The 16,457-nt window shown below is 33.4% G+C and overlaps 1 protein-coding gene across 2 annotated transcripts in view; it reads left to right on the top strand.

Moving 5' to 3' along the window:
• The window catches only part of LOC149770000 (uncharacterized), a 39,189-nt gene extending 22,971 nt beyond the window's left edge, over window positions 1–16,218 (top strand). Inside the window, exons 1-3 of one of the 2 annotated variants that reach the window (XM_089949550.1) lie at window positions 5,138–5,195; window positions 9,164–9,264; window positions 15,390–16,218. In XM_089949550.1, coding sequence (XP_089805676.1) covers window positions 5,151–5,195; window positions 9,164–9,264; window positions 15,390–15,594 — 351 coding nt within the window. In that variant the 5' untranslated portion in view covers window positions 5,138–5,150 and the 3' untranslated portion in view covers window positions 15,595–16,218. Of the gene's footprint in view, window positions 1–5,137; window positions 5,196–9,163; window positions 9,265–15,389 lie in introns of those variants that run through there. The other variant, XM_089949551.1, reaches the window with a different exon arrangement.
• Window positions 16,219–16,457: the final 239 nt, after the last annotated feature.

The raw sequence follows: 16,457 nt of genomic DNA, 5'->3' as shown, positions 1-16,457 counted from the left end.
AAATGATGCTGCAAAGTGTGTCGAGGAATAGGAAGATGATAGGTTTATGGACTGGCGCAAAGAAAAGAGTCTTAAAGTGCAAGTTTGTTTAGTTGTTCAAAGAACATAGATACTTATAAACATTCATCTTGAACCTTTTGCAATTGTTATAAACATTTGCGAGCTGTCACTAAAGAAGTTTAAGGTTACATTGGTACCGAAACCTAATTTTCGTAATGGGCTTATCTACATGAATTATTTGCGTAATATTTTCCAAAGATGTATACTGATTTCTAGTAATCAGTTATCGGGCGTACACAATGTAACCCAAGTAAATATTCCGTAGCACCTTACTATTGTCATCATCATCGTTATTAATATTATTATTATTATTATTATTATTGTAACTTTTGCCCATTATCCAGCTACACCAGAGTCATGACATATATCCCTAGTACCTCCATGCATAACTTTATATTATAAATATTGTAGCTGGCGTTGATTATTCGCCACTCATTATGTCCGTCCATTATTCCAAGTCTGGAAGTAGCTCACAACATTTTTTTTATACACACAACAAAGACAATACATGTGTCTCTGTTTTGTGCGGTCCTATGGTGTCTTTAATTTGTTTGGACAATGTTGGGCTAAAAGTTTCAGTTTCGGAAGATAGAATAAATCTCATTTGATGTTTGTCTAACTTAACTTAATATAACCGTTTATCATATATATAATTAGTTCAAAGCATCGCCTAGCATATCCAAACCATGCTTGTAAAACGAAGCCTGATGGACCATCACTGGATCTTTAAAGTGAGAGCTTGTGTTGGCTGTAATTTACTTTGATGAGTTTTCGCATGTTTAAATGGACTATGTAAGCTCTATGTCTCATGAGTACGTAATAAGCTGATGTAGGTACGTTCATACTATGCGAACTCCACGTATGCTATTGTCTTTATTACATCAAGAAAGGGACACAAACTTTAACATCAACGAGTGTTTAAAAATTGTTGCCACCATTTACGTTCCTAATATGCCAAGTTCTAATTGAACACTTATCTTATCAATATGTGCATCTTATTTATGTGGCATCTCTATTCAATTGATGATATTATAAGGGATTTTTATGTCATAAATTACGTATGAAAAAATTAGAAGGAAACTATTTTGAATGCCTGAAACATTTAAGGAGAGTGAGATATAATAATGCATTGTCGGAAGTATCTATTTTTACAACTTGTGCTCGTGAATAAGATTCCTTGACATCGTTTATAGTTTACATGTTTATCAACGACGTTCAAAAGAAATTTATTAGCAGTGGTGTTCGGGTACTGATATAAGCATGCCATAATGTTTTATTATTTTTTTCACCGATGTTCCAGTTATATTTTCTGAGTCAAAAGAGGGTCTGCAAGCGGGCCTAAGTGTTTTGTGTATATATTGTAACAAGTGGCACTTTAAATTTAATACAAAACAAAAGGGTTTTCTGTAAAGTTCGTCTAACATCCATTACCTAATTCTTCTGAAATGTTAAATGTTGCCGATAAATATGTGCTTCTTCTAATTGCATTTATAACAGGCGTCTTTTCGCACTTAATTAGGAAAATCATATGTGTACTAGCTTCAAAGACATTATTTTCAATGCATAAATATTTATGCAAGTTTGGAAATGTGCAGCTAAATGAAAAAGATGCAATTTTGGCACACTGGTTTTACCAGTTATTAATTAAAGATCAGAAAAATGGGTATCTATTAAATACAATTCTGTTGAACATCTTCACCTAAATTTGTGTAAACAAATCATGATTGAATAAACTCAAGAGACATATCTATTGATAGGTATTTGCATTATTGAATACACCGTCACGGTATTTATAAAATCTCAGATTATATTTGGTCATTCATTTATTTTCAGTAATCGGAGGTTTGAAACTGTCATAATATATCATGCTTGATGTTCCTTTAGCATATTTATACATCGGTCATGTTTAAATCTCCTGTACTGTAGATCCATTGTAAATATGATTAGTTAATTTGTTATTTAATGTTCAGGCTAACTAAAGCCGAAACCTTATTCATTGGCAATCCATTTGCAAATGAAAAGTCTCTTTGACGTTTTATTATCGTTTTAATTTGACGAAATTTTATTTATGCATTCGCGGAGACTTTCGGTTTGTTTATCGAGTACTCGGCTATTTGTCAATGCACATAAGTGAGCTTTTTATCCGAAATCATGTCCTGACTTTGTCTTTGAGCTGTACTGATATTAATGCAGGGTTATGTCACTGATGTTAAGCAAAATAAATCCTTTCTGCAAGGGAGATTCGCATTTGGTACAGTTTTTTTTTCCAGGCTCCAATAGCTTTTAAAATGATCATGAAAGTGTTAAGAAATCAAACTGCACCTAATGTGTGGAGTTAGTATTACTGTCATCTGGAATGTCTGACAACTCCACTTCCTCATGTGAGCTTTATTCAGAGGCTTACATTGTGACAGTGTTTATCGTATTTGTTGTTATCGTCTAGGTACTTAAGGACTTATTTTGTCTTAAGGTGATCGACTTATTCGTTATGTAAATTGTATTATCATTCGATAACAGGCTTGTTTGCTTTACTTGCTTGTTTGCTCTTAGCATACATTTTTCTTCCTGGAATATTCAATTATTATGTACCCACAAGCATCGAGAGAGATATGGAATTTGTTGCGAGCCTACGCTGTTAAAATAAGCATCAGAAAAGAGTGAGAGAAAAAGAAAATAAGCTTGTAAAATCCAACAAATAATTTATTTCCATAGAATACAAAGAAAAAATGAAGAAACGATCTTACAGTATTGCGAACTAAATCCCAATAATAATCCAAGAATTAAAGGCAAACGTCCCAATAAAAAAGGTCCTGAATTAACGTAAGTGGAAATTCAAATTAAATTCAATGCTGAAGGTGTTGATATGCCTTAAGCGATCTCTATCTTTTAAGCACAGTAATATAATGCAAGGTCTGAATTCACAATAAACACCAGTTAATGTTTCTGTCCAAGAATATTCTTTTGTCTGAGTACTCTCTATTTACAGAGAATAAATTCACTGAATTAAATAATTTGAAGAAATAAATTCTATTCGAAACGAACTACTGGATGCAACAATAAAATAAAATTGCCTTAAAGAACGAGTGAATACTTTTTCCAGTAGCAAGATTAAATAGTCCTCTAATTGACTTCAGATCACAATTATTATTATCTGTAAAAAAAAAACCTATTATCTAATGCAAAATAACATTCTAGAAACTTCTTAATATTTACAAAAGTAAATGTTAGCTATAATTAGAAAGTATGTTACTAAAATTATAATATATAACGTGGACTATGTCAGGTGCGCTAGGGGAATCAAAACAAAAACTAGATCCAGCCCCATATTAACATATTTACTTATATTAATAATGATAACAATATCGAACCCATGCACATAGAGAATATATTTGCTATGTATTAGTTGTTTACAGAATTAAGAATTCAATAACGCAGGTCAAGTAGAAACAAGATTAAGTGCAAAATGCAATGTTACATTACTATAAATAAATAATGATATCTAAAAAACAATTGAAGACTAACAAATCAAGTATATATATATATATATATATATATATATATATATATATATATATATATATATATATATATAGAAGAAATGTAACGATGGATGATACAGGCAAGCATCCTAACGAATTAGATGTGATTGAAGGAACGAAAAAGCAAAATAAGATAAAACACATGACTTAGAGTTTCGAAATATAAGTAATGACACTTTACTGAAAATTGTTTGAAAAATAAACCGGAAAGAATTCTGTGTACATTCAAAGAAGTTACAAGAATTTTACAGAATATTAGATGTATTAAAATAAATAACTGATTGATAAGGTAGAATTCATCAAGTACGAGTAGTGTATTTTTGTTCGTGGTGAGGAGATAAGCAATTTAAACATAAACTGTTATCATGAAAACTTAAGGAAACGATTTAAATAACAGTCATATTCTTTTATTTCCGCATGGCATATTTTTAGTATTACCTTGCCTTCAAGGGTATAGTATCAATGGATAAATCTAAAATAGAAGAACCCAATGTTTAACCTGTTATGTATATTTATATCTTATAAACTCCTGGTACATGATTTTATATCCAGTTTATAAGCTTTATTCATGGATGCAATGTGTAACAAATATCTTTAGCTAAATTTGGCCTGCGAGACTTGAATCTGTGAGGAGACTAATATTACATAGGATCAAAGATTATATGTTTACTTATGTGTTTGACAGTTATAAATACTAATTTTTCGATTTTTGGAGTCATTCATGCTGATTGTGTTCCTGTTGTAAGTTTGCATACGTGTTTTATGTAGTATTTAGATATTCTAGAGAGAAAACACGTTTGGACTGGTCCGTGGAAGCAGAAGTGCTTATTATTTGGACTATCACAATATTATGGAACTAATAAATTATTCGAAGGAATTCTGGACTACGCCATCGTGACAAAGTCACAGTTCTTTGAGGACCAGTACATTTGCTGTATTGAAATTTATAAAGAACTTTTGATTCGTTTAGGACCGTCACAGACCTTAATTAGGACTAGTTTGATTTTGATTCATAATACTGAATGTTTCTGTGATATTTTTCATCTATAACTTTGATAATTAAATTTTTAAGTTTTATAAAACTTGTTCTTTTGCTCCTCTTCTGTTACTGAAGCTTGTGACCATAAAGTCGTAACGGATTATCGGGGGCTTCCCTGTGATCCGAATTTCAGAGAAATTTAAATTGTTTTGAAATTTGAAGTCATTTTATTTCGGACTTATCTTAATCCCATTTCATTTCGTAAGCTGTTATTTTTCTATAACCCGCTATCGATGTAGGAAATACGTTTTAAATACTGATCAGCAAATTCCTTTTTCAACTGTTTTTACAGCTTATGTTCTTTTTTTGATTTTAAGTCTTTACATGTACGTCCATTCTTATACAAATATCTATATCGATATATATATATATATATATATATATATATATATATATATATATATATATATATATATATATATATATATATATATATATATATATATATATATATATATATATATATATATAATTTCTATCAATTTTTCAATCCCAGGAAAGCAGTTAACAGCATGACCAGGGAAGAGATTGTCTACTACACTAGCATGAAAAGAAGGGTTAGATAAGGGCGACGAGTTCGTCACTTCTATAATACAAGCACTAATATGTATGCATGTATAAATGCATTAAAATAAGTCTTCTCATATCGCATTAGATCATATAAAAGGTCAACCGTGCAAGTTTGGTGGGGATAAACAGCCCACGAGATTTCGTGACTAATGGATACCTTTAACCAGGTTATCGGAACAAAATATATCTCAACAATCTTTGATATTTGTGTTTCTCGTTGTTAATAAGAGTAATAGGTTTGTGATCAGTAAATATAATAAATGGTGGCTGAACTCATATATAACTCAAAATATTGCAACCAAATGTTCGTAATTTCTCAGATGCTTCTTTATTTGTTTAGAAAATATCACACCGAATGATCCCCACCATATTATTCTCCTTGAATTAATTTTTCACCAACCAATAAATCGCTTGCATCAACAGACAATTTTAAACTGGAATTTCAAGCTAAAAATAACTGGTGTGCGCTCAAGTTTGGCCTTTAATTTGTTTTAAGATTCATAACTTTTTTCACACCAATGATACTTGGATTTCTTACACATCAACTTTGCCCGGATCAATAGTTATGGAGGAATTTGAAACAAAATTTCCGATAATACCTATCCATGTGCAAATTTCGCACGAGTCTCTCTTTACTAGCACTGTAAATTTGATTGTATACTCCTTAGGTTTAAATTGACTTCTTCGCACAATGTATCCTAAAAACGTAACAAAAGCAAGGCCAAACTAACTTCTAATTAAATTAATTTTGTGATTCGCATCGTAGAGTTGATCAAAAGATTTTCTGAATGGTTTCCAAGTGACTTTTAGAGGTATCGTTGTAGATGATGTCATCGTTGTATGCGTCACAATTACCTCAACTAGATGTTTTAATGTCAATTAAACGCTAAATTTTGACGGAGAATTATTATATATCAAACTTATAACTGAAATCGGGTACAGAGTCAAGAAGATTATTTTTGAAATTTCCATGTTAAAGAAGCTTTTATTCTAATAATTGCAATGGTTTACAGACAGTAAACCCAACAACTAATTCTAATGACTAAAACTAATGATTCTTGAACTAATTCCCTAACAGCAAACAACAGCAGCAAATAAAGATCCCAATCCCAATCTTTTCATGTACAAATGAATATGAATGAATCATATGCTTCAAACGTTTGATGTAACCTCTTAAACACCCTTGAATTTCACCGTGATAGGGAGACGATTTCAAATACTGGATGTATAATTCATATACAACTTGTAGGAAAAGTCCAGAAAAGAAACGTTGGCCCTTTATCAGATTGGAGAGAATTGGGAGGCCAAAATTAAGCTGCTTCAATTAAGTTTTTACAAAGGATTTGGTTTCAATATTTCTCTAAGTAATCGCCTTTGGTACCCTTGAGGACGTATACATTTTGATCGACAAGGATTATTTGCCTGACATGGTCTTAGGTAAGAGACGGACACAGGTTAACATTATTCTGATAAATGGTTCGTAAAATGGAGAGTTTGTTTGAATCTCAACCTTAGATACTTTCTGATTGGGTTTTTCTACAATTTGACAAGTTTGACATGATCTACAGTATTTACAGATATAAATATTACTTTTCGTTCAATAAAAATGATTCAAGGTCTTGTGGTAATTGTGATAAGTTTTATTGATTCCTTCATGATCAGCCAAGGGAGCTTTGTGGCTTAGACCAATAATGTCCTGTCGATATTACTTATTAATGACAAATTGATAGCTCACTGACTACTCATCACCAGCGGGTACCTCAGGCCGGTCTCCTTAATTACCCAATTTGCAGCAAACTAATAAGCTGAGACTTGTGTGGGTTCCGTTTAACCAATAGCCCTCTGAAACAAAGATGAGATCTCAGGAACCTGTAGCTGTTGGACAAGAGCTTCTCTTTTGTCACCCAAATTAGAATAGAGATATAGAGTAGAAAGGAAGGATCACTGTCATCAGTACTTTAGAATGACAAATTCGGGACAGAACCTAACCTTATCAAAAGACTAGGCAATCTATATTTCAGCTAAAAGAATCATATCCTGATTAATATTATTCTGAAGAGAGTTCTCTCTCTCTCTCTCTCTCTCTCTCTCTCTCTCTCTCTCTCTCTCTCTCTGCCATATTTCTGATAACTGCACAAGCAGGATACAAATCAGGAATTTTAATCATGATGCGATTAACCTTTCGGCCCAAACAAGTCTTGTCAGTTACAAGTGGATTACCCATAATCGTATCCCCAGCTAGGTCATTTCCCTATAATAAGTGAATATCATCTATAGGTTTTTGATTAAGGTCCTGCTCTAACAGTCAGAGGTTCGGAAAGTAATTATGATGCTCAATTGATACAAATGACAAAAACATAACAAAGCCGCACTCTACTCCCCAAATAAGATATCTTTCCCTGTCTCAGATAAAGAAAAAGTACCATTTAACAAAAGACTGTTAGAAGCTCCTTTCATCAATCATGAATCTCCAAAACAGAATCAAACTGGGGATTATTTGATTGCAAAATTTATTGCATTCAATAAAAGACCATGACCTTGATCTCTTCAAACTAATAGCATTTGTAATAGCTCTTTCTTTATCCTGTAGCAATTATTAACGACGTTCCCTTTCTTCTTACAATAAGTGCACATAGGAAAAATAACGATTTCTTATTGGTCTTATCAGATGTTTCATTTAGATCCGTTGTGCCAGACTGAGATTTGGATGTAATTATATGAGACTAAGATGATTTGTTTAAACATAAACTCTGAGAGAAAGCCTTTTTGACAAATGAAACGTTCTTAATGAAGGAATAATCATCAGTTGTAAAAGCAGCATTTTCCACCGTTTGCTAATGAAGATATGCGTTGACATTATTATAGACGTTATTGTTGTCCTCCTCAATTAATATTCTTTGTCTGCGGTTATCGGAATCTTGATTAACCTTCCTGGCTGAGCACTACCTATCAAGCAGTTGTTATTTCTTCCTTCCAAATCAAGATCGGTGTGTCCATATTCTTCTTTACATTTCCAAACTTTCTCTCGATGTGCCTCAGGTAACAAATCATAATCCTTCAAGATGGATTCTTTAACCACGTCATAATGAGAACTTTATTGTATCCACAGTGATGTGCAGACTTCACTAGATTTGTCATAAAGCATACTTTATAATAATTCCAATGCCGTCATGGCTATATTAAAGTGTTCAGCATTTTTAACAAAGTGAACTATGTATTTATTAACTTCCTTTTCCTGAAAAGGGAATATTAGCCAACATCAAAGCCTAAACTTGTGTAAAGGGGGGAATATGCTACGTCTGACAGTTCCAACTATTTCAATTTCAAATGCATATCCTTTTCATCTCTCTTTCTCTCGATCTGTTCGTGCCTCTCTTATTTCTCTCCTGAATCTGCATTCCTTCTCTGTCTACATTTCTCTTCTCGTTTCTTCTTTCTGAATTTGCATTTCCAGCACGTTCCATTTTCCATGTCCATCTGAAGCTTAATCTTTCTTAAATCTATGATCATCTGTTTTGTTTTAACTGTAATTATTTTTCTTTTGTTTCATTGCCTACCAAGACCAAATACAGACCTCCAAAACCGACAGCCCTTTTCATCTATAAATCCTGAATCCACAGAGATTATAATGTCTGGCAAGCTCAAACAACTTACCATTTTTCATAGACTTTAACCCTACCTGAGAAGGATTTAAAACTAAACTCTCGATTTGAGATGACATATCACAATAAGTTGGACGAATTTGAAACATCTTGATTTAATAACTTAGAGAATTAAATTACTTGTTAAATAATACAAAACTTGCTCGTTTCGCTTCTTTCTGTTGCTTAATTTATTATCTTAATTATATATATATATATATATATATATATATATATATATATATATATATATATATATATATATATATATATATATATATATATATATATATATATATCCTATTGATTTATAGGCTCCTAAATTCTTCTACTCATTCCTGGAGCATGATAGTCATATTACAGACCGCAAAGATAAGGCCAACTTTACACTTGCCTTGGAGGATATAGTAACAAGGTAAATCAAATATTCAACGGAGATCATGTTCTAGTGAATGAATGGATACACCTTTAATTTACCAAAATGTAGACGTCATAGAATATTATTTTGACTTTTTATCATTCTCCTGATAAAGCCAGTAAAATCGTATACACACAGATGTTTGACGAAACCAATTATTTCACAAAGTTATAACTTGATAATTTGACATTAATTTATACATAGATGATTTTCGATAACATTTAATGAAAGTTTTTCATGTTAGGTAACGAACTAAGTAGAGATTGATGCTTGTTCCAGCGTTTGGTTTGAGACTCCATGCATATCGCATATATGTACCAAGTCCTTGAAAACTAATCAGTTCATATTCACATGCATGGTCTTAAAAGCTTTCTTGTCTTTGGCGTATTTGCCATTTAGTAAGAATAACGATATTGCAAATAACGTCATGTAATTAAATGGATGCGCATTTAATATATTATTGAAAACGTCCTGCTCATGGACCATATGAGGACCAAATTCATTAACGGGTATTGCTTATCTCTGTAACTATTACTGTTGTCATCTTGTTTGTTGTCAACACATGCCTACGTTGAAAACTTTGCTTAGTTTACGTGCATTGACAGCATTCTAGAGAACTGAATATGAACTATGTTGGTTGTCACGGAATAAGATATAAAATAGCTTGAATAATTTGGCTATGCTTTAGGACACTTTTGTACATTTGATTTAGTAGATGCGTACAGAGTTCCCCAGGATAGTTTAATTTTGTTTTTCTTCTAATGGTGCCTGAGTAATACATGAGTATTTTCGTAGGTCGCTTACAGAGACACACCCATATATCGTGATGTGCAAGGTTACTTTACCCCTCGTTCTTGAACGATTATTTTAGTATTTATAGGAGGCATTTTGTCATATACAGGCACAATTATCTCTTGTATCTCGTCAGGTAGAGTCTATAGTACACGACGTACTACAGCCATAGGGATGAGTAGTAGTTTATGCTGAAGTTAAATTTGAATCTGCATTTCAAATGCCTCATACCTATACACCGTTTTTCTTTCATTCCTTTTGATTAAAACTCTAGAAAATTGTGTAGTGTTTGGGTAAAGAAAAATATCAGTTTTGGTGCAATTCGTCTATGAAGGCTTTATATTTATTTAGAAAATAGAAAGTAGCATGTATTTCATAGATGTTTTTTTCTGCAATGTTTGGTGTGCTTCTATATGTTGGTCATGATTTAGGAGATATTCATATTTTAGCATCGTTAACGTTTATTCCATGCAATACGTTGACCGGTTGTGTATATTTATAGCTGAATGGTCTGGAGGGGCTAGAAAAACTTCAAAAGGCTAGTAAAGGCTGGAAGAGCTGGCAGCGTAGCAGCATATAGCTCATGGCCTAAGCTGTTAGAGCGTTCGTCTCAGATGTGGGAGGTCGTGGGTTTGAACCCTGCCGGAGTAGAACCAAAGACTTACAAAAATGGTAGTAGCAGCTGATTCGCTTGTCCCTTAGCATTAAGACGTTAGTGTTAGGGCTGGTTGATCTGGTGTCAGGATAATGTGACTGAGTGGGTCATGATGCTACATGTCCTCGACAGTGTAATTTGTATCAGAAAGCCGTTGAAGGACTTTCATTTCATAAAATCACATTAATGAGCAAAGATAGTGCTCGCTCTTTTTACTCGATCCAAAATTTATTTGGTTTAAATCCTGTTGCCGTGGGCTTTATTACTTTATTTTCCATTGCATCGACTGGTTTCCACATAGATTGTCTAACGCTTATGGCACGCAATCGTACGTAATATATCGATTCGGCATATAATCGAAACTAAGCTCGGATTTCTTTGGCGCGCCCAACTTTACGAGAGGCTTTTATTTTCAACCCTATCTTTTCAAAATATTTAGTTCGGTTCACATGGTGCTGCACGCTCAGTGCCTGCAGTAAGAAACCCGTTGACATCGAGATCACTAACCTTGGATTTGGTCATAACCGGGGTACCTTAAAGTGTATCCTTTCTTGTTATCCAGTTATGCGATATTATTTATTTATTGAGTCAGACCTATGTCACAAAAAAACATGCTATTGTAAACAGACTGCTTCAAGTTAGTCATGTTATAGATGAACAGACAAGCTGAATTCAGTTGCATGTTGCATGAATTAAAGATGCATTATTTTCGATAGCTCACAATCCAGTTCATTTATTCCTGTCGGAGGCAGATTTATGTGAAACGTTGTTATTACACACGTATAACGCAGTCTGTTCATGTGCTGGCTTGCTTAATATATATCACTGTATTCGCTCTTTACCGCATCACATGTACAACACGTTTGAGTTATTTGTGTCGATGCTGTTGTCTGGAAAAACATAACTGCTTTACTCGCAAAGAGTGACCAATGGTTTGAAACGAACGGATTGTAAGGGAATGAGGTTTCACGATGGATCCTTCGGCAAACTGGAAGGAGCGGACCAAGCTTAGTCTCTCTTTGGCCGTCAGACGAACGCTTTGGAACCGGAATCGTTGTGATCGTCGACTAGACGATACGATATATATATATTGTGAATATTATTCAACATGGTTATATGAGCGAAAATAAACTATACACGCACCATATATGTCAATGAGCCATGTATAGTTCATATGCGTCTAAATGATATGATTTGATCGTCCCTAGTGATATTCATATATCACATTAGTTTCTAATTTCAATGAATTGATCTTTCCTAGTGATAGGTCGATATATCAGCTCTATTTGTCTGCGTTCCATCCATATATTGTCATTTGATTATTCCTGTAGTTACATGCTCTGATTAGTTGCACTGAGGAACTGTTCGTTTTCTTGTATCGCTGGTTGAACTCTGCCCATCATTTTCTTGTAATAATAAGTTATCTTTGAATCCCATTTTAAATAAACGAAAATGTGTTAAGAGTCTCCGGTAGATCTAATCAAATTCGGGCTTCATCCTGTTACACCTTTTTCGGACTGTCACATGCTCGACGGTAAACGGACATATGCATTTGATGTAATTTTGATGGACGGTCGTGTATTTAGCTCACATACAAATTTGAGTTCTATTTGTTAGAGTTTGTTGATGAACTCGTGTGAAATGTTTATTTACATCAAGTTATTTCGCTTCATATTGTTGTTCGAATATATTCAGGTGATGTAACTTCGTTGTGTTTTCGATCTGCTGCTACGCACTTTTCATAAAATCATGCTTTTAAATTTGTTGTTTGTACCTTTCCTCCATTACCTCACTTTGTTTTATTCCTTAAGGACTTGTTTCAAAGGTCTTTTGTGCAGTATAATGTTGGTAGGTAGCAACAATTAATTAAGTATAGCAATTAAAATAGTCATCTTTTCTATCTCTTCTCCAAACCTGGTGGCAGCATTGATATGGAAGAGTTAACAACCAGCAGCAAACAAGCAAACAAACCAGAATCTGAAAACGCTATGCACGTATTTTATTGACAAATCATCCGTCATTCAGTTATATTCCATCTTTGACGCATGCGTTTCACGCGTATATCAAGACAAAACCCATTTCCCATTTTGTGGTGACAAAATTGTCGTTTTAATCTTCCGGTGAACGTTAATTTATAGTCATGTATGCTATTTTGTGCAAGTGGAAATCCAGTGCCTTGGACGATGTCGAGAAATTTGTTATACTGTGCATTAAAACATACGGACAGTTATGGTCATATGTTAGATTTTACAAACAATTTTTTTCATATCACTCTGTTTTGACACTGACAATATAATGTAAAAACAGACGAGTGGTTCTTTTTTGTGGGGTTGGTGGTTTTAAAGCACCAACGTTAGTTATAAGCGTGTAAACGGCAATTGGTGCTAGATCTCTTATTCTTCTTGCCGGTGTTTTAACTTTTCCAATAGGCACTCAAAATATTATCAAAGAGTTTTTCCTTTAGTTATAATTGCCCACGGTATGTAGTTTAAGTGCACGCAAGTCTGCAGCATTTGTCTCATTGTAGGCTCGGTTTATTTGGGTTTACTTGAACTTGTCCTTTCTGGGCAGTATCTATGACCTTGATCTTTTGATGCTAAATAATTCAACGCTTTAGTGATATGATATGTTTGGACAGATTAGCAGTATTAGGAATTTGAATATGTTACTAGTTTGTTGGAGTTAAGCTGTCTTTCTTTTAGTTCAGTTTAGTAGGAACGTTCGTGCTCAGTCCAAGTTGCATACACAGTAATATGTCATATTGTTTTTTGGTTTGGCGTTACACAATTTAAACATAAAAAATGTTAGCGGTTTCGGAAGAGTAAATTAAAGTCAAAATCTCATTTGCAAGGGCTAATATCAGTGTTGACTTGTACAGTGTTTTGAATTGCTATTTTTGTTAATAAACCAGTGTATTACGATTATAATGAAATCATTACATTCAAAACTGAAAATCGTACGTACATGTGAAAACAGAAGTTTAAAGTTGTTTCTGGAGACGAGTACACACTCAAAGAGCAGGTTTGTTTTGCAATGTGGACTGATGAAGTTAAGAAATTTTTTGTTTAATGTACACACTGTACCCCGTTTTATACACAAAAGCACAAGAGTCGATAGCAAGCAGAGTACCAATTTCAATAATAGAATATGCTTAGAGGAAATATTGTTTTAAAATCATAAGGTTTTATTTTTAAAAAATGTTTACTAAGTTGAATCAATTATGCAGATGTTTTACACAGAAAGCAAAACCTGCGAAACCATTGCTTAATGGACCTCCTGCAAAAGCCAGTTTGAAATTTGTTAAGAATTCATATCACAATAATATGCTGAAGAATATGGTTTGGACTTGATTATATCGTGAATGCTAAAATTTGTATCAGGCACAAACACGACTCAATTAAACAATTTGATTTATTGCTCAGCTAGAGCGAACGAAAGATCTAATATTATCAATTTATAATCGAGTTGCCGAAATATTTTAACGAAAAGAATGGAAGCTACGAGTATTTTATATCCTTTCCCTTGCTATGCGTATTTATTTATTGCTTCTTTCAATACAAATGCAGCATCAATTATGTGTGTATGATTTGAATTTTGAATGTACCTTAAACACATTTGTCAGTCATATCGTTACGATATCTGCAGTGTGGCAATTGTTAGTGATGTTTTGCTCTGGGGCATAATGCCGATGACATGTAGCATGATGTTCCACCTTGTCACTTTATCCTGACACCAGGCCGACCAGTCCTAACACTAACCTCTTAATGCTGCAAGCCAAGCGAGGCAGCTGCTAGTACAATTTTTATACGTCTTTGGTATGACCCGACCAGGGTTTGAACCTGCAACCTCTCGCGTCCGAGGCGGATGTTCTAATTACTAGGCCACCGCAGAGGTCTTCATCCATTACGAATAATGTATTGTATGAGAATCCGACAAAAGAATCTACTCTTGCGTGTATATGTCATGCTTTTTTTCTAGCCGTATGATTCAAGTCCTCAATACCTTATTTTTTTTCTTCTCGTAACGTCGTGACCGCATTCAACAGTTTCTGGGACGAACCGTATTATAGACCAGGGGCAACTTGCAGGATCGCATTTCTACAAGTTCTCAGTAGCTTAGCTATCGGAGTGGTAATGTCACTCTCAGCATGTAGTGTATTTCTAAAAATGTTTGTGACTTGATTTTCAAACGGTCTCAATAGATCACTACTCATTCTTTCTATCCGCAAAAAATATATATGATTCGTTCTTGCTTAAGTTGGAAAAGTACCTTTACTAGCCTCCAAACACCCAAAATTCTTTATGACACCATTGTTCTCAAACTTCCAGGTGACATATTAATAGAATCCACTCTGAACAAAAATCAGTGTAACCTACTAGAGGAATCTAATGTTGGATTAGGGTATAGCTGAAAGGGATTACAGATCAGTCTGGGTAGGGGCATTTCCTTATGTTGTTAGTGTTGAACAAGAACATTTCGTTTTTGGCAAAATAAATACTTTTTTATTTATGGTTAAATTTGTAGCTATATATCTATCTAGAGAGCTACATTTTACAATGTTCGTTGAGAGCAATTGCCATAAGATAATTTGCTCTTGTATGAGCTTTTATATCTTAAATTACACACAGAAATGCATTAATTTATAAACTAATTTCAACTTTCTCTCTTTTGGCAGAGACATTAAGAGCCAGCAAGAGGACGAGAAAATGAAATATCTAAGAGATGATAACAGAAGAGTTTCTTTGGAGGATGTTTTTGGAAAAATTGCTGTCTTACTGAGCATAATTGGTGCTTTAGCACGGAACTATCGTCTCAGAAGATATTCATGGAATATTATCAACAAGCTGTATTTAATATCTAAAAGAAATATTACATTATAGCAAAGAACTAGCACAGACAAATAAACCATTAAACAACACATATATTAATACATGAAAACGAGAACGTTTCGATTTTACTTATTCATAATACAATTTGTCGGCAATACATTAGTGGATACACGAACACATGAAACGAGATTTTAGTTTATATTCTACAGTGCCTACGTTGTTGGACTGATTCTATCATGGTTTCTGTTTCAAAGGTGAATAAGCAGTCGCATTTATGTAATATATTTAGTGAAATTTTAACTTGGAAATTTGCGAGATATGTTAATATTTTTCCTTTGTTCTACTAATTGTCTCCATAAGGAAAGCTCTCCTGTTTTATTTGTTTTCACTGTCTTTGATACTATCGTGTCCGGAAGACAATCACAGCATATCTTGAGAAACATGCTTAATTTTAGACTATGCAGTTCTGTATTAAAAGTACTCTATATATAAGGATTTGACCACTATTTCATTTCCAATAGAACTTTATATTAATAAAATAAAACTAAAGGAACGTCTGCATAATGCTGACATACAAACATTCATGAGAACATTGATTTCCAGCTTGCAATAAACATTTACTGTGCTCATACATTATGTATATTGATAACTAAATAAATGCAATCATTTTGATAATTTGTCTTTTTATTAATTTCCTATGTGTCAGTCATACGCATTTGCAAGCATGAAACATGCATATATAGGTATTGTCAGACAATATGCATCAGATTACACAATGTCTGGTGAAAATATATTTTCGATGAAAAGGTTTCTTGATTGGCGCTTCGCTTTCCAGAACCATATATTAGGAAGTCTTCATTGCAGGTGAGAGGTTTACTTTACTTTTCATTATTTGTCAAACGACAAATGATGAC

Source organism: Sinohyriopsis cumingii, unplaced genomic scaffold (genome assembly GCF_028554795.1).
Source record: "Sinohyriopsis cumingii isolate HCF-2022 unplaced genomic scaffold, ASM2855479v2 utg002885l, whole genome shotgun sequence".
Classification (NCBI taxonomy): domain Eukaryota; kingdom Metazoa; phylum Mollusca; class Bivalvia; order Unionida; family Unionidae; genus Sinohyriopsis; species Sinohyriopsis cumingii.
The sequence above is the reverse complement of the archived record's forward strand: the minus strand, read 5'-3'. Positions and strand labels throughout refer to the sequence as shown.